Source organism: Lacerta agilis, chromosome 8 (assembly GCF_009819535.1).
Source record: "Lacerta agilis isolate rLacAgi1 chromosome 8, rLacAgi1.pri, whole genome shotgun sequence".
Classification (NCBI taxonomy): domain Eukaryota; kingdom Metazoa; phylum Chordata; class Lepidosauria; order Squamata; family Lacertidae; genus Lacerta; species Lacerta agilis.
Window position 1 is genome coordinate 38,741,071 of NC_046319.1, and position 23,707 is coordinate 38,764,777.

The window sequence follows — 23,707 nt, forward strand, 5'->3', positions numbered from 1 at the left end:
GAGCTGCATCTTCCTCTGCTCCACACCTGATGTCAGAAATTTATTTTATTTATTAAATGTATATCCTGCTTTCCCTTCCAAAGGTGCCCAGGGCAGCAAACATCAAAATGCTAAAACAGGACAATTTTAAATAAAATAAAAAGAGATTCAAATCTATCTAAAAGCATTTAGAACACAGAAAAAAACATTTAAAAGCAATGATGAGTCCTCATAGATACACATTTCGTGGTTGTTATGGCCAGTATCTATTCGCCATCAAATGCCTGGGAAAATGTTTTTGGATTTCTCCTGAAAGTCAGTAATGGGTGAGATAGATGCACCTCACCAGGAAGGGCATTCCACAAACAGGGAACCACAACCAAGAAGGCCCTGCCATGGTAAACTCCAGCTGGGCAGCAGCCAGAGGCAGCACTAGGATCCCCAGGATGTTGGAGGATATGGGCTCATCCACACTTACCTTTCCCTCTGTGCCTTGAAAATAGGAACGTCCCATTCCATAATGATAATTTTACTATTTATACCCCACATATCTTACTGGGTTGCCTCAGCCACTCTGGGCAGCTTCAAACATAAATAGGAACATAATAAAACATTAAACTTAAAAAACAACAACTTCCCTATAGAGTCATACCTCATGTTGTGAACGCTGCAGGTTACGCGTTTTTGGGTTGCGCTCCGCGTCAAATCTGGAAGTACCGGAAGTACCGGAACAGAAGTACACAGAAGTACCGGAATGGGTTACTTCCGGGTTTTGGAAGCATGCACAGAAGTGCCGAACCATGACTCACGCGTGCACAAATACGGCGCTGCGGGTTGCAGACGCTGCTGGTTGTGAACGCGCCTCCCACACGGATCACGTTCGCAACCCGAGCGTCCACTGTAGAGGATTGCCTTCAGATGCCTCGAGGGTCAGATAACTCTATACCCTTCAACATTTCTCCAATGAAAATAGGGACATCCTACGGAAAAGTGAGTCTTTCTGGGATCAAATCAGAAACAAGGGCAGCTTCTCTAAGTCAGGGACGTCCCTGGAAAACAGGGACACTTGGAGGGTCTGTTAGTGTGGGCTTATGCACTAAGTGTTGCATCCAACTAAGTGCTACTCAAGTAGACCCACTGAAAGTAATGGGCCTAAAATCCGCCACACCCATTAATTTCAATGGGTCTCTTCCAAGTAGGACAGGCACTGGATGCAACCCTTCACCGGGATCTTGATTGTGTAAAAAGAAGAAGAAAGACCAAGGTGGTTGTGAATCGTGGCTCAAGGACTCCGAAGGAGATGGAGCAGAAGCCCTGGCTCAGCAGGTGAGCAAGTGAGCGAGAGTGCCAAAGAGAGGCCTGCTCTCTGACACTGACTCAGGAGAATTCCTGCAAGGGATGGCTTGCTCCCTTCCCAGGCACACAGCTGCGTTTGCAGCGCTCAGGGATGAGGGGATGAAGTCACTGACCGTTCTCCCTGTGCTGGAAGGAAGGCGAAAACTCTTTGGCAGTGATCCTGGCAATCCGAGCCTCCTCCTGCGCCTTCTGCGCCGCCGTCACAGCTGCGTCTGCCTTTGCCCTGGAGTGGGATGTCCTGTGAGAGATCAAGGGGGACAGAAAAGGCAAACACCGGGGGTCAGAGGGTTTTCTCCAGCTCGTTCCATGATCCACACACCACCTGCACCAGCATCACCCATCGGGCTTGTCTGGATCCTTTAGCTCTGCAGCACCAGTGCCTGGGAACTGGAACTCCTGGGAACCAGCCCAGGCCATCGCATCAGTTATTTCACTCGTATGAATCAATGCTCAAATGCCAGAGTGGTGGTGCGATTCTGCCAGAATGTGCCAACTTCAATGCCAAAACATGAAGGCAGGATGAGCAGTCATTTCCCCACTCCACCCAAGTATTGACACCATTCTCTTAGCACGTGTTGTCTTATTGTGTTCCTCTGTAGCGGCTGATTGCGCTGCTGTGACTTAAAGAACTGCTTCTCAAAGAACTCTGGGAATTGTAGTTTTGTGAGGAGCGAGGAGGGTGTAACTGAAGTGGCACCTTCTAGGTGCTTTGAACTACAACTCCCATCATATCTAACTGTAGGGTCGTCATATTTTGAAGAGCAAAAAAAGAGGATGTTATGACTGCCATTCAAAGCAAACAAATGTGATTTGTCTCAAATTTTATCCCTGAAAAAGAGGACATGTCCTGGAAAAAAAGGACACATGGCAACCCTACCTGACTGTTAGCCATGCTGGCTGGGACTGATGGGAGATGGAGTCTAGAACATGGCACCATATTGGCTACCCCTGTAGCAAAGGATTCTTAACACCCTCGCTGAAATCCCCAAGGTACTCTGGAGAAAGGTAAGTGGTGTAAAATCAAGGTTTATTTACAGTGCAGCTCTACCCATGGGGTGCTATCTTGATTTTTAAGAATTAAAAAATAGGTTGTGGCCCCTTAACACTAACACATTTATTGTAGCATAACCACCTGTAGACAAGGGTCTACTTGATCAGTTGCAGGAAATGTCCAGCTGAATATTTATGATCACACACACGCACAACCACACAATCATAGTTAAATAAAGAAAAGCACATATGCACACAATATGTGTGCTTGGGCCCTGCATCAAGGCAGCTAAAAATATATCACAATAAAAAATAATACGAGCATTTATTCCTAGGTTACAACAGTTGAGATATTGCTGGCTGGAGGGATGTGTATGTGCAAGCTGGAGGTGAGACGATCCTTTGCAAGCCCTTCTGGGTGAAAGAGCAGTGAGTAGCAAGCAAATTCAGTCCCTCTTTGGCCCCTTGCCATGTCCAAGTCAAAGGAATAAGCAGAGAGAGCATTGTTGAAACTGACAGCCTGAGTGACAGTTTCAACCCCCCGGGACACAAATCGGCTTTTACAAGGTGGTTCTTCTGCACTTCTCCCAGAGTGGCAGAAGAAAGCTGCTGTTTTAAGCTTAATAATTGATTGGGTCCGCAAGTTATTTCCTCCCCCGCCCTCCCTCCCCATCTCCTTTCTTCAGTGACTTCACTTTCATTCTGTACAATTACACTATAGTGCATTATCAGATAAGCTAAAAGAAAATCCCAGACTGAAACACATGCCAACATTCTACAGGATAGGCTTCCCTAAACAAAGCAGGGGTTTAGAATATGTGTCAAAAAGCGGGCTGTGATTGTCAATTGGCATGGAGTTCCAAAGTGTGGACAGTGCTGCACTAAAAGATGAATTCCTTACAAATGCACAGTGAGCATTTTGTGGGCCCTGTAAGAGTCCCAGTTCCGCCGGTCAGAGCTGCCAAGTGGGCATATACGGAACAAGGCGATGTTCCTTCTGTTCTTCTTAGCCCCGGAACTGTGAGTGAACACCAGCAAGTCCTTGCAATGGCCTGGCGCTGGGAAGGGCTGGTTTCAGGGGTCGCAAGAAGGTGTCTTCATAGGGGCACTGCATGGTTGCTCACAGGTGTCTCTTGTAACAAAGAACAAACCGGAGAGCAGAAGCCCTTCATGTTAGTTCCAGGAGGAGCTGTGGGTCATGCTCTCATGCTCAGTGATTACGGACTGCCAGTTCCCACATTCTTACAAAATCCCTGTTCACATGCAGTTGCCTCCAAGCAGTCCTGCTATCAAGCAGTAATAAAAATAATTTGGGGGTGGAGCTGAGGGGGAGCAGATTTAAAATATTTTGGCCATTTTCCATCTGTTCAGTTAGGTAGACTGCACTTAAGTTGCTATTTTCTCCACTTCAGCTCCACCTTTGCAGAAGGGGAAGTAGAACAGTCGCTGGGAGTCGCAGGAGGGCAGAGTGCTGTTGCGCTCAGGTTCTGCAGGCATCTGGTTGGCCACTGTGAGAGCAGGACGCTGGACTTTTAGGCTGCTGGTCTACTTTACAAGGGTGGCATAAGCATCACCATGATAATATACTCCTAATGCTTCACCTTGATCATTGAGGTCTTCTGAGGGCAACCTTTGGCACTCCTCCATGTCCCTGACATTTGGCCAACCTTTCCCGGGGTCTGAGTCTTTGGTGTGGTAGGCCTTGTCCTGTGGAACTCCTTGCCAATAGAGGTCGGGCAGCAGCAGGAATCATTCCTACTAATTTCCAGACGTCTTCTAAAAGCATAATGATTCAGACAGGCCTTTAAAGCCTGAGATTATTTGCCAACTAGCTCCTACTGATGTGTTTGGCAGCGTTCTTGACTGCGGTACTGTGTTTTTATTCTGTATACCGCCTTGTGATGTTACTTATGAAAGTGCAGTTAATAAATCTGTATCTCTATGTCTATATCAATCTATGTAGGATGGTGAAATGCTTTGAAAACTTGAAATGCGCTGCATAAATGATAAGGGTGATGGTGATGGAGGAAAAGAAAGGGGGAGAGAGAGAAGGAGAGAGGGAACTCAGTTGTTTGCCTGCACATGAAAGGGGACATTGAACCCTGTTGTGGATCTCTGGGAAGATGAATCTGGAAACCATGGAGCATGCTGAGCGGAAGAAACACCTACTGATGCTAGAGAAAAGGTGGACGAAGAGGCCTCTGGCAGTCCAGACATGTGAAATGCCACCAGAAGAGAAGAAGGAAGAGAGCCCACAAGACCCCGGGTGCCACTCTCCTCCAAGCTGAACAATGGAACTGTTTGCATTTGCAATATAATAGTCTAATTAGCATCCCTTTACAATTCCAGGTGTTGTTGCCTTGGCTTCACACAGAGCCCCTGCTGTCAGTCCTTGTCTCTGGGGGAAAGCCACCTTGAACCTCTCCCAGTTTGAGGGAAAGCTCCTTGCTCAGCGCCCACAGACAAACTAATGTCAAGCCTATGAGGGGAAGGGTGTTAATTTGGAACCTCTCCTTTCAAGACGGGCCCAGTGTATAAAACCCCCATTTTTCATCTGCCTTCTGGGAATTTTCTGGTGTGACTGTTAATACGCAGCAAGGCACTTGGAAGCAGAAGGAGTGAAATGCAGAATTAAGATAGCAATCGGTATATATTGCAGCTTCGTTATAATAAGCATAAGCACCCTAAATGAATGCAAGTAATCCATTTAGCACTTGCAAAGCGTGTTTGCTGCACAAAGCACTTATCGGCTGCCTGCGTTCATATAGGCCCTCCGTATAGAATGTGAGTTAGCTCATCTTCCTAATTCCCCTGTTAATTGCTTGCTTTTATTTCCCTTGTAAAGCAGGCTCTCTGACATGAACGTACACACTGTCTAATCACTTTTCACCCGCTTCACATCCCCGCCACGCTGAGTATCAGAAGACAACTTTAAATAAAGCAGGTGTCCACAAAGCATCAAAGAACAGACACCATCCTCGCTGTGGTCTCCAGTGGCAGGACAAAAAATGCTGCTGAATAACTCCTTCCAGATCTTACACGGTGTCCCATAAACAGGAAGAATGTGCACCACAGAAAGGTCCCTTGCTCACCTGAGAATCCCAGGGAAGCTGTGGAACAGGCATCTGGAGGTGGTTGTGGAATAGAGGAGGGCAAGCAAACCGAAACTCAATCCAGGCAAGATGGAGGTGCTGTGGGTGGGGGAGCCAGCTGATCTGGATAGCAGGGTGCAACTGGTCTTAGAGGGGTTGCACTTCCCCTGCAGGACCAATTTTATCAGCCTAGATCCAGTGTTGTCTGTGAAAGAGACGTCTGTACCTAGGGCTGCCTTTTGCTAGCATAGGTTGATACCCAGCTGCCTGTCTAGAAAGATTGGACCTTATCTGAATAATCCATAAACTAATCATATCTAGAATATATTACTGTAATGCGCTCTGTGTAGGGCTGCCTTTGGAGATGGTCCAGACACTTCATTTGATGCAGAATGTCAGTTGGTGGGAGCAAAGTGATTGGAGCAAGTGACACAAGTTCTGTATCAGTCACACATTTCTGGGCCCAGTTGAAAGTGCTGGTCTTGCGCAAGATTTCTATTGTTTGGGGCCTGTTATTTGAAGGGCTGCCTATACTCACATGAGCCAGCCTAGGCATTAAGATCTGTCTCAGTGGTCTGCATACCCACTGCTGGCTTGGTCAGTTCAATGGGCAAGGATGGCCAATTCTTTTTTGCAGTAGTCCCAGAGAACAGAACTCCCTTCCCACAAAAGTGTGCATGAACTCACTGGTGCAGGTCTTTCCCAGACCACTTTATCTCAAAGAAGGGCATTCTCTGACTGAGCTGATTTCAAAGGGATAGTCCTGTCCATTGTAGCCTATTGTAATTCAGGGTGTTCCCAGACTGCCACTATTTTGCAGGACAGGTTCAGGCAGGTACTGGAAACTTAACCATGCACAATTGAAGTGGTCTCTTTCCTAAGGGCAACAAATCCCCTTTAAAAAAAAGGACTTTTGTGGAGGAAAGTGTCATGGGAATGCAGTGAAAAGTTTGAGAAGGATGAATGATTAATGGGAAACCATATAAATACCCCACAAACAAATTAGAATAAATGCTGAATAAAGGCTGGACAACAAAAACAGGAAAGAAAGTGGAAACTGATGCAGTCTGTGTGTTCATCTATTGTTAGGAATGGAAATATGATCAAGCAAATACAATCGTTATTCATTCACATGATTGTTCTTCTTACATCCACAAATACTATGTAATTAATGACATCTTTTTCTTTTCTTTTCCATAACTTAGATTAAAATGAGGATAGCAAGATGAATAACATAGCAGTTAGCAGAAACTGAACTGCAGCAGAATGGAAGCAGAGTTGATTGTGAAGGATGCAGGTCAGAATGAAATTGCTGCCTTTTTACATCCCTACTTAGAACCCCCCTCTCTGACACACAAGTGTCTACGTGCACAGAGAGCTTTTATAAGTGAGAATATTGAAAGAAATGATGTTACTCCAACACCATAAGATTTCTGGGCATGTGTAGAAAGGCCCCGTGTTTGGAATCATAGAACTGTAGAGTTGGAAGGGTCCCTGAGGATCATCTAGTCCCACCCCCCTGCAATGCAGGAATATGCAGCTGTGCCATACAGGGATCAAACCTGCAACCTTGGCATTATCAGCACCACACTCTAACCAACTGAGCTATCCAGGAACACTTTGTGCTTGTATCTCTTAAAGAGGAACAGCATATGATGGGTTAAGGTAGAATACTCTTATATGTTTCATTGTTCAGTTACTACAGGTGATGATCCTTTGTGATGAGAATGAACTAATATAATATACGTGATGGGGGTAGTACAGTGGCACCTCGGGTTACAGGCGCTGCAGGTTACAGACTCTGCTAACCCAGAAATAGTACCTCAGGTTAAGAACTTTGCTTCAGGATGAGAACAGAAATCATGCTCCGGTGGTGTGGCGGCAGTGGGAGGCCCCATTAGCTAAAGTGGTACCTCAGGTTAAGAACAGTTTCAGGTTAAGAACGGACCTCCAGAACGAAATAAGTTCTTAACCCGAGGTACCACTGTATTAATGAATTGTTATGAACTTGTAACCATGGGGTGTCCTCTCTTTACTCTTTAGCAAGTAGCTAAAGGTAACCTATTTTATTAGCCGGATCTCATTACTAAGCGAACAAGAGACTCTAATTTGAAGTCGTCGTAACCAGGGCTTAAGCCAGCCTCCTGGGGCTCAGGCTATGGAGCAGCTATGGTTAACCAGGCAACAAGCTTTTCGTGAGGGCTGATGTACGTCTCCCTGCCAAAATAAGCATCCTCCAGTCTTCCAGGAAAAACTATCAGAATAAGATGTTAATCTCTTCCTTTGATATAAACATCACACTAATAGCAAAAGCTGCCTTAGGCAGACGATTATTTCTGAGGAGCAACGGAAGAGACTTTCCCCTCACATCCGTGGAGGCACAAACACTGACCTCACACCAGGAGATGGAGAACTCTGCAAATGCGCAAGATCATTGCAAGGAGGAGAGCAGGCACTGAGGAGAGCAGGAGAGAGAGGGGATTCTGGTGCGCGACAGCTGTGAAAAAGGCAAATTCCATGCTTGGGATCATTAAGAAAGGAACTGAAAATGAAACTGCTGGCATCATAATGCTACTATACAAATATTTGGTGCGACCACATTTGGAATGCTTTGTCTGGTTCTGGGTACCTCACCTAAAAATGAATATTGTAGAGTTGGAAAAGGTTCAGTAAAGGGCAACTGAAGTGACTGAGCACCCAATGGAGATGAATCCTGGAAGACTCAGGACAGCTCTGGGACTTGCTCCTACCCACAGGGGGCAGTAATGGCCATCAATTTTCATGACTTTAAAAGAGGATTGGACAAAATAATGGGGGATAAGGCCACAGCTTGCTGATCAGAAGGTCGGCGGTTCAAATCCCTGTGACAGGGTGAGCTCCCGTTGCTCAGTCCCTGCTCCTGCCCACCTAGCAGTTCGAAAGCACGTCAAAGTGCAAGTAGATAAATAGGTACCACTCCGGCGGGAAGGTAAACGGTGTTTCCGTGCGCTGCTCTCGTTCGCCAGAAGCGGCTTAGTCATGCTGACCACATGACCCAGAAGCTGTACGCCGGCTCCCTTGGCCAGTAACGTGAGATGAGCGCTGCAACCGCAGTGTCGGACACAACTGGACCTAATGGTCAGGGGTCCCTTTACCTTTTACTTTCAAGGCCATCAATGGTTGCGAGCCATGATGACTGTGCTCTGCCTCCACAGTGGGAGAACCAGTAATGCTTCTGAATACCAGTTTATGGAAACCACAGGAAGACAGAGTGCTCTGGTGCTCAAATCTTGCTTGCGGGTTTCCCACTGTGAGAACAGGATGCTGGATTAGATGGGCCATTGGCCTGATTCTGCTGGCTCTTCTTATGTTCTGGTCAGTGATGTAGCAGAGGCAAGGAGTTAGGCCCTTCTCCATACTATGGTCCCAATCCACCTCACACACCCACCCCCCAAAAATCTTATACATAGGAACATAAGAAGCTGCCTTCTATTGAATCCAGGCCATTGTTTATGCCAGCCTTTCCCAACCTGGTGCCCTCCAGATCATATAACTGAAGAGTTGGAAGGGATCCCAGGGGCCATCGAGTAGCTTCAGACTATGATTCCCATCAGCCCCATAGGATGCCATGCAGATGTGAATGTGGCCATGGAATGGAGAAGGAGATGACGCTGTTTGCCTTGCCCTTTCCCTCAGGGTGAGTGCACAACAGAGGTCCTTCCTAGCCCTGCCCTCCTTTAACGTGAGCTCAAACCTGGGACCTGCATGCAAAAGAGGTGCTCAGCCCCTGAGCCACACTTCCTCCCAGGCACCACAAAGCTGAAGTGTCAGCTTCCGGCACCCCACCACAAATGCTTGAAAAGCAACCTTTGTGGAGCATGCCAGAACCACATCCTGCGCATAGCAGTAAATGTGCACAGACTGATCACAGTTGGCTGCACACCAGCAAAACTTGGGGCTCACACCTATGCCAAGAGGGCCCCTCTGTCTTGCTAGTTCATATCTTCAAAGCGCATAGGCTGTGAAGGAGTTAAAGCACAAGTGACTCCATCCCGTAGAAGGCCAGTGTTTCCCTCTGAGGTTTGGGCTGGTTCCATGGAAACCACGCTGTCTTTCAGGTAAATATGCAGTCAGGTATATTTTGAGAAAGGCCTCTCAATCTTCCGACAGCAAGGGAATATTTCCTTCCACTGCAGAGTAATTGGTGCTGCAATTTCCAGGTGGTCTAGTGCTCACAGAGTGTTTCCAATGTACAGGGGTACCTCTGGTTATGAATTTAATTTGTTCCGGTGGTCTGTTCTTAAGCTGAAACTGTTCTTATCCTGAGGCATGCTTACGCTAATGGGGCCTCTGGCGCATGATTTCCGTTCACATCCTGGGGCAAAGTTTGTAACCAGGAGCAGCTACTTCCGGGTTAGCGGAGCTCGTAACCTGAAGCATTCATAACCACTGTACACTTCATTTGGGAGCTCATGGGCTGGAAATGCTTCTCACTGGGAGGGGAGGGGAAGAGATTGCATCCTGCTAGTAGAAAGCTAGCTTGTAAGCAGAAGTTTTCTCTCTGACATTTAGTTTTCTGCAGGAATTGTGTGTGTGTGTGTGTGTGTGTGTGTGTGTGTGTGTGTGTGTGTGTTTAGTCACCTGCATTTAGTTTTAAGAGACTCGAATTTACTGCTTCACCCTGTAGCTCAGCGGATGTTCACGTATATAATATAACCCCGCTCTTCGGATCTTGATAGGGCAACATTTCAACCTATTCCATCTGTATTCCTTTGCACAATCTCTCTATCCTTGCAATGGTAAATAAAGAAATAAGGAGAAAGGTTTCGCCTGCACCAGTTACCTTTTTCAGTGCACAATGGGACTCCAAAATGGTTCAGAGTGATCCTATTGGAAAATTACACTGAACACCAGAAGAGCCCGCTGGATCATGCCAATGGCCCAACCACTTCAGCATCCTGTTTTCACAGACGCCTGTGGGAAACCTGCAAGCAGGACCTGAACCCATGAGCACTCTTCTCTCCTGCAGTTTCCAGAAACTAGTATTCAGAAGCATGACTGCCTCCAACAGTTGAGGCAAAGCAATGCCTTCAGGGCCAGTAGCTGCTGATAGCCTTCCTCTCCATGAATTTGTGCAATTCTCTTTTAAAGCCATCCAAGCTGGTGGCCATCACTGCCCGAGTGCATTTTGTGCTCATGGAACGGTGCCGAGTGTTGTAGAAGGAGGGGGAGAGCATAAAACCAGTGAGGAGGGAGAATGAAATGGGATATCCTGAACAACTGCACGGCTGGTAGGCTGGAATTCTGAGGAGGAGTGCTCCAAGCTGCAACATTTTGCTGCAGCCTGCACTTGTCATGCCTAAATAATAATTTTGTGCGATCGAAAAGCTTGCTACCTTGGCAACACACAGTTCGTCCATAAAAAAGACAAATCACCATTAGAGGCATTCAGATCATATTTGTTTTTCTTTGAGATCAGCAAGATAATTATTGTTGTGTGACCAGTAATGAGGAATAGGTTGTCAGGGGATGTTGGAAGGAAGCACATGTACTGGCTGTGTTAAAAATGATGCTGAAAGCATTCACATCTTAATTGGTTCAGTTAATTCCTTGGTAAAAAAAATAAATTTAAATGTGGCCTTCTAATAAAAGTGCATAACTTCCACGATTCATGCAGTTTATTTCAGGATAATATCTAGCATGGTGTGTGTGTGTGTGTGTGTGTGTGTGTGTGTGTAGACAACAGAAAACCCAGATTCCTCAGAGACATCTTCCCTAACTTTGTGTCTTAATGAAGGCTTGGAGATCATCGTGGCTAGAAGAAGCATCAGCTCACTGGCCCTTCTAATCCTCTGGGAAATGGGATACTCAAACAACTGCTTTCAGTTTCAGTTCCCGGATAATAGAGAGGAGGGCTTTGGGAGAGAGGCAGTAGGAATGCTATTCCACAGAACAGGGGCAGTCACACTGAAAGCCCTGCTCCGAGTCACTGCAGAGAGGACTTCTGAGGTCCTTGGAACATGCAGGAGAAGTTCTCCTTCAGACTACAGCAACCTTATGAGGGTTCTCGAGTAAATTTGTCTTGAGCTGTACAGTGGTACCTCAGGTTACGTACACTTCAGGTTACATACGCTTCAGGTTACATACTCCGCTAACCCAGAAATAACGCTTCAGGTTAAGAACTTTGCTTCAGGATAAGAACAGAAATTGTGCTCTGGTCACCCAGCGGCAGCGGGAGGCCCCATTAGCTAAAGTGGTGCTTCAGGTTAAGAACAGTTTCAGGATAAGAATGGACCTCCGGAATGAATTAAGTACGTAACCAGAGGTACCACTGTATAGGATCTTATATATTACTAGAAACACTTTGAACTTGTCCCAGGAGCAGAATGGCAGCCAGCATATGTAAAGCAGGGCATTACATGGTGGCAGTATTTTGCCCCCAGAAGCAACCTAGCTATCACATTCTGCACCAGCTGCAGCCTCTGGACCGGTCTCAAGGGTACTACAGTGCACTGCAGTAATCCAACCGTGAGGTTACCACTGTTGTTGGACTTCCATCTCCCATCAGCCTCAGTCAGCATGGCTAACGGTGGGTGGTGAGAGAAGTTGTAGTCCAGCAAATCTGGAGAGCACCATGTTTGCTACCCCTGGTTTAGCACATCATGAATGATAGATCACAACAATCCTGCCAACAATTAAATATAGACCACCATGAATGAGCAGAAGCAAGCTATAGGCTTGCACTCATCCCTCTGCCTCTGCCACTGCCAAGTAAGTGAAGTTTATTGTCTTATCTGAACCTGGGGGACAGTTAGCTTCGACTACGATTTGGTGCAACGAGCTGGAATCAATAAATGTTTTATTCTCCTGGCCTGTTAACAAACCCGAGTTTAAACTAACCAGGAGTTCTCACAGGGTTAGGCATGGTGATAACCCTTGCTACTTTAAGACAGGAAGAGTCACAGCTACAGTGGAGACAGAGAGGGAAAGGGGAGCACACAAGCCCCAGGCACACTTATGATCATGCATGGTATAAAAAATAGAGGAGAGGAACACCCCCCTCCCCAATCCAAACTACATAAGACTCAACTGAGACATCCCAGTGTCTTGGCACTATCACCAGGCGAAGCCGAGAGGCCTCGGTGGACCACTTTTGCCAGACTTTCCCTGTTGAAGCATCTATTTGTGGTGTCAGGCAGTTGCCATGGAGACAGGTCCCCTTGCCTCCAGGAGGCAACAGGTGCAGGGGAGCTTACTAGAGCCAAATTGACAAAGTCATCTGCTTTTCCTGGAGAGCTCGCTTGGAAACGATGTAGCGAAAGCAAAAAGGAGGGTGAGGGGAGAGAAACCGACAATCAGCGAGACATTTCAGCAACAAGGAACCCTTCCAAATTCACCCCACTTGTGCACTTCAGTTGGCAAGTTGTGCAAGAACTGGCTGCACCAAAGGAGGGAGAAAGCACAGCCCCCTGATCGATCAGGCAGATGAAATGAATCCCTTCCCCACACAGGGGAAGGGGAGGGAAATACAACCTCTGCGATGAAGTCAGCCTCCCCAAAGGGTATCAGATGGCCTCCACAAACTAAAGTGCTAATGGAGGAAAGGCAATGGGTTCTCAGCGCGGCCATCACCCAGCTTGGGATCAATATCTCTGGGAGAGCACTGGAAAGGCCTTGCCTTGCCTCTGGCCTCGCCCTGTGGCAAGCAACCCCCTTCTGCTCTCAGGTTCTGTCTGGAAACAATTGATTGGGAAAGTAGCTTCTCTCTTCTCCAGGCTCTCTCTGGAGGACGCAGGCAGCGACTGAATTATTCATTGCCACTGCAGACTTCTTGGCTTCTCTCTGCGGCTTTAAGCATCAGGAGCAGGAACCCATTCAGCAAGTGGGAGAAGAAAGAGAGCCTCTTGGTTGCTTTCCATGCTGCCTGCAATGTAGGGTACTGGCCATTCGGCAGGATCTGAAGGGTGGATGCAAGCTTACCACTAATTTTGGCAGGCAAAGCTTCTGGCAAGCAGCACCTGCCAAAACTCCCTCCTCTGACACAACTATTATGGGTTGTTTTGATCCCAGGGCCAGAATTAGGGTGGGGCAAGCAGGGGCCTGGTTCAAGGGAGCACCAAAATCATGATTTCTGTTCTACACACTATTTACAGAAATGAAATTTAATTATTTTAATAATGTGTTAGGTGTGGGAATGGCACTAAAATGTGGGGGTGAGTTAAATCCTGCAGAAATTTTATCAGAATTTGAAAGCTTCAAGCACCAGCTACTGCCAGTTCTCCCAGTTCCAGCGTCAGCAGCTCATTTAGACCTCCTGAAAATAACCCATGAATATTCACTAACAGAGTCTTACTCAATCCTAGAATTGCACTTGTTTATCATTGCATTACAACTGCTGTTAATTTTTTAAGTCATAGAATACAGGGTTGGCTTAGGGTCACATTTCACATTGTCTGTCCCAGGCACCAGGCCTGGTTGATCCCTACCCAACACCAGGGATGCTGAACTGGATCTGGAGAAAGGGCTAGAGATCGAGATGTGGCTAATGTTCCACAGGGCACCGTGACAGGTGGGCAAGGTCACCTACCAGTCCAACGCTAGCCTGGCTTCATATGACATGATTTAGACTTCAAAATGTAGCCGCAAAGGAAGAGCCAGGAGGTTGTTTGAAGTGTGCTCTCCAATCTCCCTTTGCATCCACAGTGAAGATCCCATTGTAGTCAGGGCCTGTACACTAGTTGGAGACCACAATTCTGATCTAAGGTGCAGCCGCTTTAGAGTAGACTTGAGGGAAATGGAGGGGATGTGATAGGCTTCCATTATCCCAGTGGCACCAATGCAATTCAGCCTAATTCAACAGGCCGTTTCTGTGCATGCCTCTGTTATCCCCAGCGGAGGCACATGTAAATCATTAATAAATATCTTAACAGGCCCTTTCAAAGACTTTCACTTCAGTATTCATTGTAAAAGGATTAGTTACGGGTGTAAAGAAAAGAGGGCAGGATGTGCAGGGCTCTTTCTGAACTGCTCTGTGTTCTGAACATTCTGTGAACATTACCAGAGCTTTTCAGGTTCTGCCTGAAAGTTTGTTTAAACCTCCAACTCATCAAGCCCAGCCACTGCTTTATCAGCTCTCCATTGCCTCGTCCTGATCTCATTTCTCCTGGGCTGGGTGGACAGCTCCATCAACTCCCAGAGGCAAACTCTCTTTTTCACTCCACCCCCTGACCTGCTTTTCTTCCCAAGGCCTGGCAACCTTGCAGGGAAAGTCAATTTATGAGAGAGGAGGCAGTGATAACGGTTTAATGCACCATCGTGGCAGGTTTCATTTCAGGGAGATTTGCTGCCAGTTACATGATCTGGAGCCTCATAGTTTTATCTGGGTTGCCTGTTATCCTGTCTCAGTTCATCCTCCACTTCTGTGGAATGCACAGAAGACATACCCACTTCTGCACATACATATCCCATAATCCCCAGTGTTCTGCAGATGAATCTAGTTCTGTATTATGTCAGAGACCAGTGGTCTTTGTAGTCATGTAACAGATGAAGAAACAAAGGAGAAGGAGAAGGAAAGACCATCTGATGGGCCTTTGACACCATTAAGTGCATGCAGGAAAACAAGGGGACAGAACAACTCTTCAAATATTTTATGGTGGTAACAAAATCAAAAATTCTTTCCAGTAGCACCTTAGAGACCAACTGAGTTTGTTCCTGGTATGAGCTTTCGTGTGCATGCACACTTCTTCAGATACACTGAAACAGAAGTCACCAGATCCTTAAATATAGTGAGGGAGTGGGGAGGGGTATTGCTCAGAAAGGTGGTGGGAATGGGTGATCAGCTGATTTCCCTGCAAGACTAATTACAGCCGTTAAGAGTCGTCAACAGGTTTTCCACACCTATCAGCTGATCACCCATTCCCACCACCCTTCTGAGCAATACCCCTTCCCTGCAAGACTAATTACAGCCGTTAAGAGTCGTCAACAGGTTTTCCACACCTATCAGCTGATCACCCATTCCCACCACCCTTCTGAGCAATACCCCTTCCCTGCAAGACTAATTACAGCCATTAAGAGTCGTCAACAGGTTTTCCACACCTATCAGCTGATCACCCATTCCCACCACCCTTCTGAGCAATACCCCTCCCCACTCCCTCACTATATTTAAGGATCTGGTGACTTCTGTTTCAGTGTATCTGAAGAAGTGTGCATGCACACGAAAGCTCATACCAGGAACAAACTCAGTTGGTCTCTAAGGTGCTACTAGAAAGAATTTTTGATTTTGTTTTGACTATGGCAGACCAACACGGCTACCCAACTGTAACTGGTTTATGGTGGTAGTTGGTAGTGTGAATTGTTCCTGACTGAAGACAGGTGAATATGTCAGTTTTCGTTTCTCTGTGCTCTGCCTCCACAGTTGGAGGCAGCAATGCTTCTGTGTAACAGTTGTTGGAAATCACAGCAAGACAGAGGGCTCTTATGCTCAGGTCCTGCTTGAGGGTTTACTACAGGCATGAACAGGATTCTGGACTAAATGGGGCATTGGCCTGATCCAGAAGGCTTTTCTGATGTTCTTGTGTTCATTAAAAAAGATACTTGTCCATCAGGTGCCTGCAGCCCCAATAAGACTATTCTTATCTACCTTGATGTGCTTTGTCCCCTTCTCCTCCCCAAGTTGCTATCTGCACAGAAGACCTGCAACCAGTGATTTATGAAAGCAGTAATAGAATGTCAGAACCAGGGAATGAACTGTTAGCCACCGCAATTAACTCTCTAAGGAGGGTTTTCAAATTACCTTCTTGTCACAGATAAGCCCAACTCCTCTGTTAAACCTGTGCCCACCCCCTGGAGCAGGCCCTTTAGCTAGATCCCTAATTAAGAAAGGAAAAGCAGCTATTGCAACCTCTGGCATGATGCAATTCGAGAGGAAAACGCACCTGCACTGGTCCTTTGCAACCACCAGACAGAAGGCAAGTGCTATGAATAGCAAACAGCAGGGACTTGCTACTCAGGTGCCAATTGACTTGCAGGTCCTGGCTTAATTGATGCTTGTTGCAAGAGACAGTTGCAGGGCTGCATGCAAAACAGTCCGGCTTCCTGGTACCTCTTAGTTTACAACAGGGATGAGGAACCTGAATTCCCATGCTGGTTTGAGCTGATGGGAGTTGAAGCCCCACAGCATCTGGAGGGTCCCCACAGGTTCTTCCCCAGACCTGCTTTAAAGGACGATTTTTTATTCCAGACCAATGCATCCTCATAGCATCTTTCTATGTAAGTATGGCAGGTACCTATTGGGCAGTGCCTGCGACATCATGGATGACAATCAACTTGCAGAATTTCCTGTTTAAGGGCAAGAAGATAGCCACCGGCTTAGGGGGATTACACAAAGACATGGAAGACTCTTTGTGATGGTTCTGTGGTACCTGCAGCTTCAGAGGCATCATGTCTGTGTACATACCAAATGAAAACTATTGCAGTCATGTTCCCTGGGCTTCAGAAAGAAACAGAAAGCTTGGCTAGATGGGCCTTTTGGCCTGGTCCAGCAGGGCTCTTGTGTTCTTAACGTACCCACCCCTCCCCATATTTTGAACCCCCACGCAAAACCTGCAAAGAATAGTGTTGCAAATGAACTGAAGCGGACTAACCTCAAGCTGAATTGTAGAGAAACACAGGCAAGTTGGGCTTTCAACCTTTGGGCAGCAGGGTCTTCCGGCTCTGCTTTGAGAATGCAGCTAGTCTGGTTTCCAAGACGAAACTGGTGTGCTGCTTTTTCACAATTTGCATTTAGACTAGTCAGTTTCAATTGGCAGTAGGAGCTCTGACTTTACCCGAGAGCTCTTCTCATCACACCTGAACTCTAGGAATGGGTGCACAGCGGAGTCTTTTGCCTCTTCCCCACTTCTCTTTAGCGCAGAATGGATTTCACCCTGTGAGTGAGGGATATAGCCTGGGGAGAGTCTCAAGGGCTAGACAGAGAGGCCAGGGGGACCACGTGTGCTGCCCAAGGCTGAGATACAAAACATCTGGAAGGCATGAGGCTGAGGAAGGCTGTTCTGTTATTCACTAAAGGAGGCTGTGCCAAAGTTTCGGAACTCCATTCCTGGGGGGGGGGGGCCTCCCTGGCTTCTTCTCTGTTGCCCTTCCGCTGCAGTTATACAGTGCGGAGCTGCTCTTTCTGAAATTTGTGGTTTTCCTTGTTGTTGGTTTTGTAATTATTCATTATTTTAAATGTAAGAATGTAACATAAGAGCATAATGAGAGCCTGCTGGATCAGGTCAGTAGCCCATCTAGCCCAGCTTCCTATTCTCACAGTGGCTAACCAGCTGCCAGAAGGAAACCTTCAAGCAGGATACAAGCGCTCTCCCTTCCTGTGGTTCCCAGCAACAGCCTCTATTGCTGCCTCCAGCTGTGGAGGTAAAGCACAGCCATCAATAGTCCTCTATGAATTTGTCTAATCCTCTTTTAAAGCCATCCAAGTTGGTGGTCATCTCTGCCTCATGTGTGAGTGAGTTCCATAGTTTAACTATGCACTGCATGAAGAAGTACCTTCTTATATCTGTCCTGAAACTTTTGTAAACAGCCTTGAACACCCCGTGTGAAACAAAGGGATAAATGCCTTAAACACATGAACAAAGCAGATATCCTACAAAGCTTTCACTGCTTAAGAAGTAGCCTCATGATCTCACTGGAAGTGTGCTTGTGCGGTTGTGGGCTGAAATTGTGGAAAGGTCATTCACTGAGTGAGTTCTCAGAGACACTTTGCTGCTCACCCTCCCTGGTCCTGAAAGGAACATTTGTGCTATTTACAGAATAATTTAAATTTGGATATAGGCAACTTCATATCCCAATCCTCCTCCTCATCATGTCAGCTCTTCTTTTCTCTGTAGCCTATTTTCATCCTCTTCTCATTCACAAAATGAGATTGGGCCAGATAAATATTTAATCTTCAATTTTTAACTTTAAAATATCTGAGCTACTTTTTTTAAACTCCCTTTGGGGGTAAGGGGGAAGAAAAACCCTGAAGTCTTACATTGTATACTCGGAGTAGAACCACTGAAAGGAACAGAATGAAGTTTAAGTCGAATCCATTGACTGCAGTGGGTCTACTCTGAGTATGACCTAATTGGATACAATCTGGTTTAATCAGTTCAGTTGGCTCTAAGATTTCAGAGAAATTAGATATGAACGTGATGTGACTAGCCCTATACTAGAGGATTCAAATTGTGACCACATTCTTGGGGCAGGTGGGATGGTGAGCTCAAAAATCCCTGCCTAATTTCAGTTTCCAGGGGAGCCAGGTGTACAAATCCAGAGCAATGTGCAACTTTCAGTTTTCAACATTCCTGCCACTTGCAACTCCTTTGGTAGTAGATACACCATCCAACATCCTCCCAGAAGTGGACACTTACTGTATACAACACACACAAACATTCCTGATTGCTTTTCTGTCTTGAAAAATGTGCATTCTATGCAGAGGTTCTTGTTTCAAGTCCAATGTTTGTGTCTTAAGAGGAACATCATGGTCGTGTGCCTGGCTGAATTGCCAAGGTGAATATTTGATAGAACCCATTTCCCACAAATCAAGGATAGTGAAAGAAGTAAGAAACCAACCATTTCTTACATTGGCACTTATTTTAAGCACATGTCTACAATGAGATTCAAACAGGCTTTTGGATATTAGGGGCCAGAGTCAACTGTTTTTGATTAGTTAGTGGGGACAATTCTACCATGTGATGCCGGTACACTGACTATGTCTGTGTCTATGTATGATGTTTACAGATTGCAACTTAATTAACATCTGGAGAGGGAGCTGCATCTCCAGCCATCTGTCACCTCTAATGGAACACTATCAAGGGCATCAGGCAAGTGACTGATTAAGACAAGGCAGACAGGAAATGTATTGGGTGCAGGAAAACAAGACACTAAGATTTCATCTTCAGTCCAAGATCCTTCTTCCTCATCCAGAATCTCATTTTACAAAACATCAGATGCTAACACGGGGAAGAAGGGAAGGAAGAATTAACTAAAGCTGTATCTACAGGAGGTTCCAGACTGTCACTATTTTCAGCTGGGATTCAAACACATATCAACAATTTCAGGTTGCACAATTAAAGTTGTTTTGGTGCAAAGATTTTTTTTTGTGATAAGAAAAAGGGTGGGGAAATGCCCTGGAAAGTGTGGGATAAATGTTGTCTAACCTAGCCACAAACAAATCAGGATGATTGCTCAGTAAATAGCCAACCAGAGCTGGCCTGACCATCGGAGGTGCAAGAGGTGGTGGCCCGCCCACCCCACTGCTTGTAGCGGTGAGAGGGAGGCATTCTGGTGTGCAGCATTTTTGCTCATCTTCCCTGCCCCCAGGCAGAGAAGCTGAGTGGCAATGCTTTATGGGACATACCCACTGAGTTCAACAGGAGGCGGGACATCCTTGCATGCCATGTTGCTCCTTGGCTTCCCACCCACCCCCTTGGCTGGAGGAGGAACACTTTGAGCAGCGCCTCAGCTCCCACATAGTTCGGTAAGAGCTGAGGCACCGTGGAGATGGGGAGGCACAGGGGTGCACAGAAGGCAGCAATTCCCATTTCACCTCATGTGGTGAAATGGGACGGGCCACTCCAGTAGCCAAAGTTGTCAATAAGCTTCCTGCAAACCTTGTGTAAACAAATCAACATTAATGCTCAATAAGCAGGTTATCTAGAAACAACCTATAAGTCAGTGAATTTAATGGCTTTTTTTTTTAGTGGACATTCCACTGTTTGGAGTTGGGACACTGGATTCTGCATCACCCCAAGCTCCTGGAGCAATAGTCGAGGGTGGCAGCTATTGCATCAATCTTCCTATATACATAAAAATGTAAGGCTGTCGTCATGCAGCCCCCCATTGGGAGATTTGTAGTGCCACAACACAATTTTGTTGAATTGCATGAAGTTGGGATGGGACAGGTTGCAGAACACCAGTGGTGAGGCATAGAAATGGGTTAATATGGAGCAAGCAGGGGCACAGTCCCAAGTGTGTGTGTGTGTGTGTACCTAAACAACTGGGGAGCTTTCATGAGGCTCAAGGTCCCAGTCCAAGCTTACGGTAAGGGGGAGTCTTTGTAGAATTCAGGAGCGATGCACACCTGTCTCAAGCAGTGCCAGTTGCATGAGAATCCCAGTAACTGCAGAGATCCAAGTTCAAATGGGGCATAGATGGAGAGCTGACAGAATTATACTCAAATCCACTAGCCTTTGAGGGGTATTCTTTGAAAGCATCTCAGCCACTGAGCTGAGGGGAGGGGGGAGGAAACTGGCATCTCACTTCCAGAGGTTGGCCTTCTCATGAGCCTTTCATTTGGCCGGTCTTTGCCCAGACTTTTGCCATCCATTTGTTCGGGGCTACAAGTTCCTATGCTGGCTAGGGGGTGTAGTCCAAAATGTGCCGTAGTATGGCTGTGACAGCTGTTCCTCCCAGCCTTAGACTAGGCAGAAAACTACAGATGTTACCTGTTGGCTTTCTCACTCATAATGTGTCCCAGAACCAAGCTTCCCTCGGCAACAGCAACACCCACGCCACCCCCGCGTACGCCCTTCTCGGTTTCTGTGCCGGTCCGGCACCAAGATCATTGCTGTTGCCATGACAACCAGCAGGCTCTTTCCTGATTGGAACTTCAGGCCCCGTCGCCAAAAGAGTCAATTTTCTAATCTCACTCCAGATTTGTTTTCCTTTGGGCACAGTTCCCCCACCGCCATCATCACGTTGTCTTTTGTGTTGAAAAACCTCTCCTGCCTCTCTCATGACAGCAACAAAAAAGAAAAGGGAAAGGGAACCTTGAGAGATTGCCAACCTCCCTGCTGTGCGTGCCATGCCAGTAGTAGGTATTTCTAAGGCTTCTCTTCCCCCCCCAGGAGATCATTATGATAAAGGATTTCTACAGCACTGCTCAGTGTAGAAGGCGCAAGATATTCTTCTCTTATTTAACAGTAAGGGAAAGTTCCCATTTTAGAATTTTTAAACTAGTTCTCCCTGGGGCTGATGGGAGTTAGGGGCAGAGGGAGCCACCTTAGGCCGAGTCAGAAAATTGGGCCACCCAGCTCAGCACTGTCTACACTGACTGGCAGCAGCTCTTTGGGGGTTTCAGGCAGTGGACTCCACTAGCCCTATTTAGAGCTGCAGGGGATTGAGACCAGGACTTTCAGCACACAGAACAAATGCTCCACCACTGAGCTGCCACCCTTCAAATTTAGGCTGTGTTCACATTGCTGGTTTAAGACGCAGCTAGGTGGTTTGTTTTCACAGTTCAGACAGAAGCTAGGTGTGTGGACTGGCAGAGGCTGAGAATGTATTGGGCCCTCTGTGCATCAGGAGTGCAAGGACTGGGGGCGCGGACATGGTGCAGCCCCCAGCTCAGCTCAGCTGCAGCAGTAGGATGTGTTGAATTTTTCAACTTTCAAAACTGAGGGGTGCTAAAAAGCTGCAACATGACTTGAGCATTCAAAATATATTTTGGTTAAATTAATATAATTCAGCTTTGTTTGGTAAGTAACGTGTGTAAAATTTCATAGAAATAATTAAAAATGATTGCCAAATACTTGCAGTCATAATCTATATTAATATTACTTTTCTGACACTACTTGACATTTTCAGATGGCAAAATCTTTGGTTTTCCAAAATTAGTTCATGTGCTTCTTCATCAAACATAGACTTCCCACACTAAATGTTGTCCAATTATAAAGATAATAGGTTTGAATTCCTCACATCCAAAAACATATTTTTAAGACCCTTCACTGAAGAAATTTGCAAATTTTACTTTTCACCCACCCCCTAAAATGATGTGCCCTACTGGCTGCAGAAGTCTATGTGTCCCCTTGTTGACCCAGAGGTCACTAAGTACAGCAACACACCATCTTGATGAGCTGTTCCTTTGTTTAGTCATGATATTAGAAGGATAATCTCTGGGATCCTTGTGCATTAAATCTACTTGAAGCCGGCTGAGCTGCGGTCTGAAGCCAAAGCCTTTAATTTCCTGGATTACAAAGGATCCAGAGCTAGGGTTGTGGGCCCCCCTGTGTAATGAATGTGGCTGGAACTGTTGAAAGTACAACTGTGCAAAGCCTCTTTCGGGTGGCAGGATACAGGGATGCTTGCATTCTTTTATGTTTGTGGGGAGGAGACTCTATAGTAGAGCCCCCTGTTTTGCATGCAGAAGGTCCCATGCTCAGTCCCTAGTTAAAGGGGTCAGATAAGAAGGTGATGGAAATGAAGCACCACCACACTGACTTGAGGCCTTGGAGAGCTGCTAGCAGTCGAAGTAGAGAGTACTGGACCACATGGACAAGAAATCTGACCTGGGAGAAGGCAGTTTCTGGGGAAGGGCTGTAGCTCAGAGGGAGAGCATCTGCTTTGCATGCAGAAGGTTACAGGTTCAATCCCCAGCATCATCAGGTAGGAATGGGAAAGACACCCTTCACCACCACCTGAAACCTTGGAATGCTGTTACCAGTACACAATTCTGTACTAGATGGACCATTGGTCTGACTTAGTCTAAGACGGCTTCCACTCTACTATATGTTTTGGAGAATAGGATTGGCTGCCTCTTGAGAGATCACCACCAAACTTGGCCCAAGGGCTCCCAAGGTGGAGGTGGTGCTCTTAGTCTGTACGGACACCCAGCACCTTTTTAAATCAAGATGGCGGATCAAAATGTGACTTTGGCCTGACTGCAGGGGCGGAGGAAGGGGTGTGTGGTGGGGGTGGTCCGCACCAAGTGTCACCATTGAGGGGAGTGACAAAATGCCGGGCGGCACTCACCACAGGGGCCTGCAACACGCCCGAGCCACGTGACTCTCCTAGGAGTGACGCAGTGGCTTGGGCGCCCAAATGATCTGCCCGCCGCCTCCCCCTGAGTTGTAGGGTGGCTGAGTGGGAGGAGGCAGGCAGACTCCTCAGAGGCCCTGCAGAGATTCCTGCCCTGGCTCGCTCCGCCTCGCGGGTGCCCGATCGACTTGCTCCACCGCTGCCTGACTGTACTCAATTTGGCATGATGGTTACAAATGAGGTTTCCCAGCATGGAGGAGGCAGGCTTTGCCAACGTTTGGATTCCATTGGATGCAATAAGCCGTGTGTGTATGTGTGTGCCCAAAACTCACAAATAACACTATCCATTTCTAAACCACAATTGCTTTTTTGTTTCTTTGCATTCCCGGACACAATTCGCCAGCTTCCCTACCTTCCTTAGTTAAACCTTAGTATAAAGTGTGGCACCTTATTTTCTGCCCTCAAATGTCAGAGGGGAGAGGTTAGAAACTGGGGGCGGGAATGGTGAGCTTCCTTCC

At 46.7% G+C, this 23,707-nt stretch overlaps 1 protein-coding gene across 1 annotated transcript in view; it reads right to left on the bottom strand.

Moving 5' to 3' along the window:
- JPH3 (junctophilin 3) overlaps positions 1-23,707 on the bottom strand; it is an 86,553-nt gene that overhangs the window by 14,339 nt on the left and 48,507 nt on the right. The window contains exon 3 of the mRNA XM_033157027.1: positions 1,449-1,573. Within this exon, the coding sequence (XP_033012918.1) occupies positions 1,449-1,573 (125 nt within the window). The remainder of the gene's footprint in view (positions 1-1,448; positions 1,574-23,707) is intronic.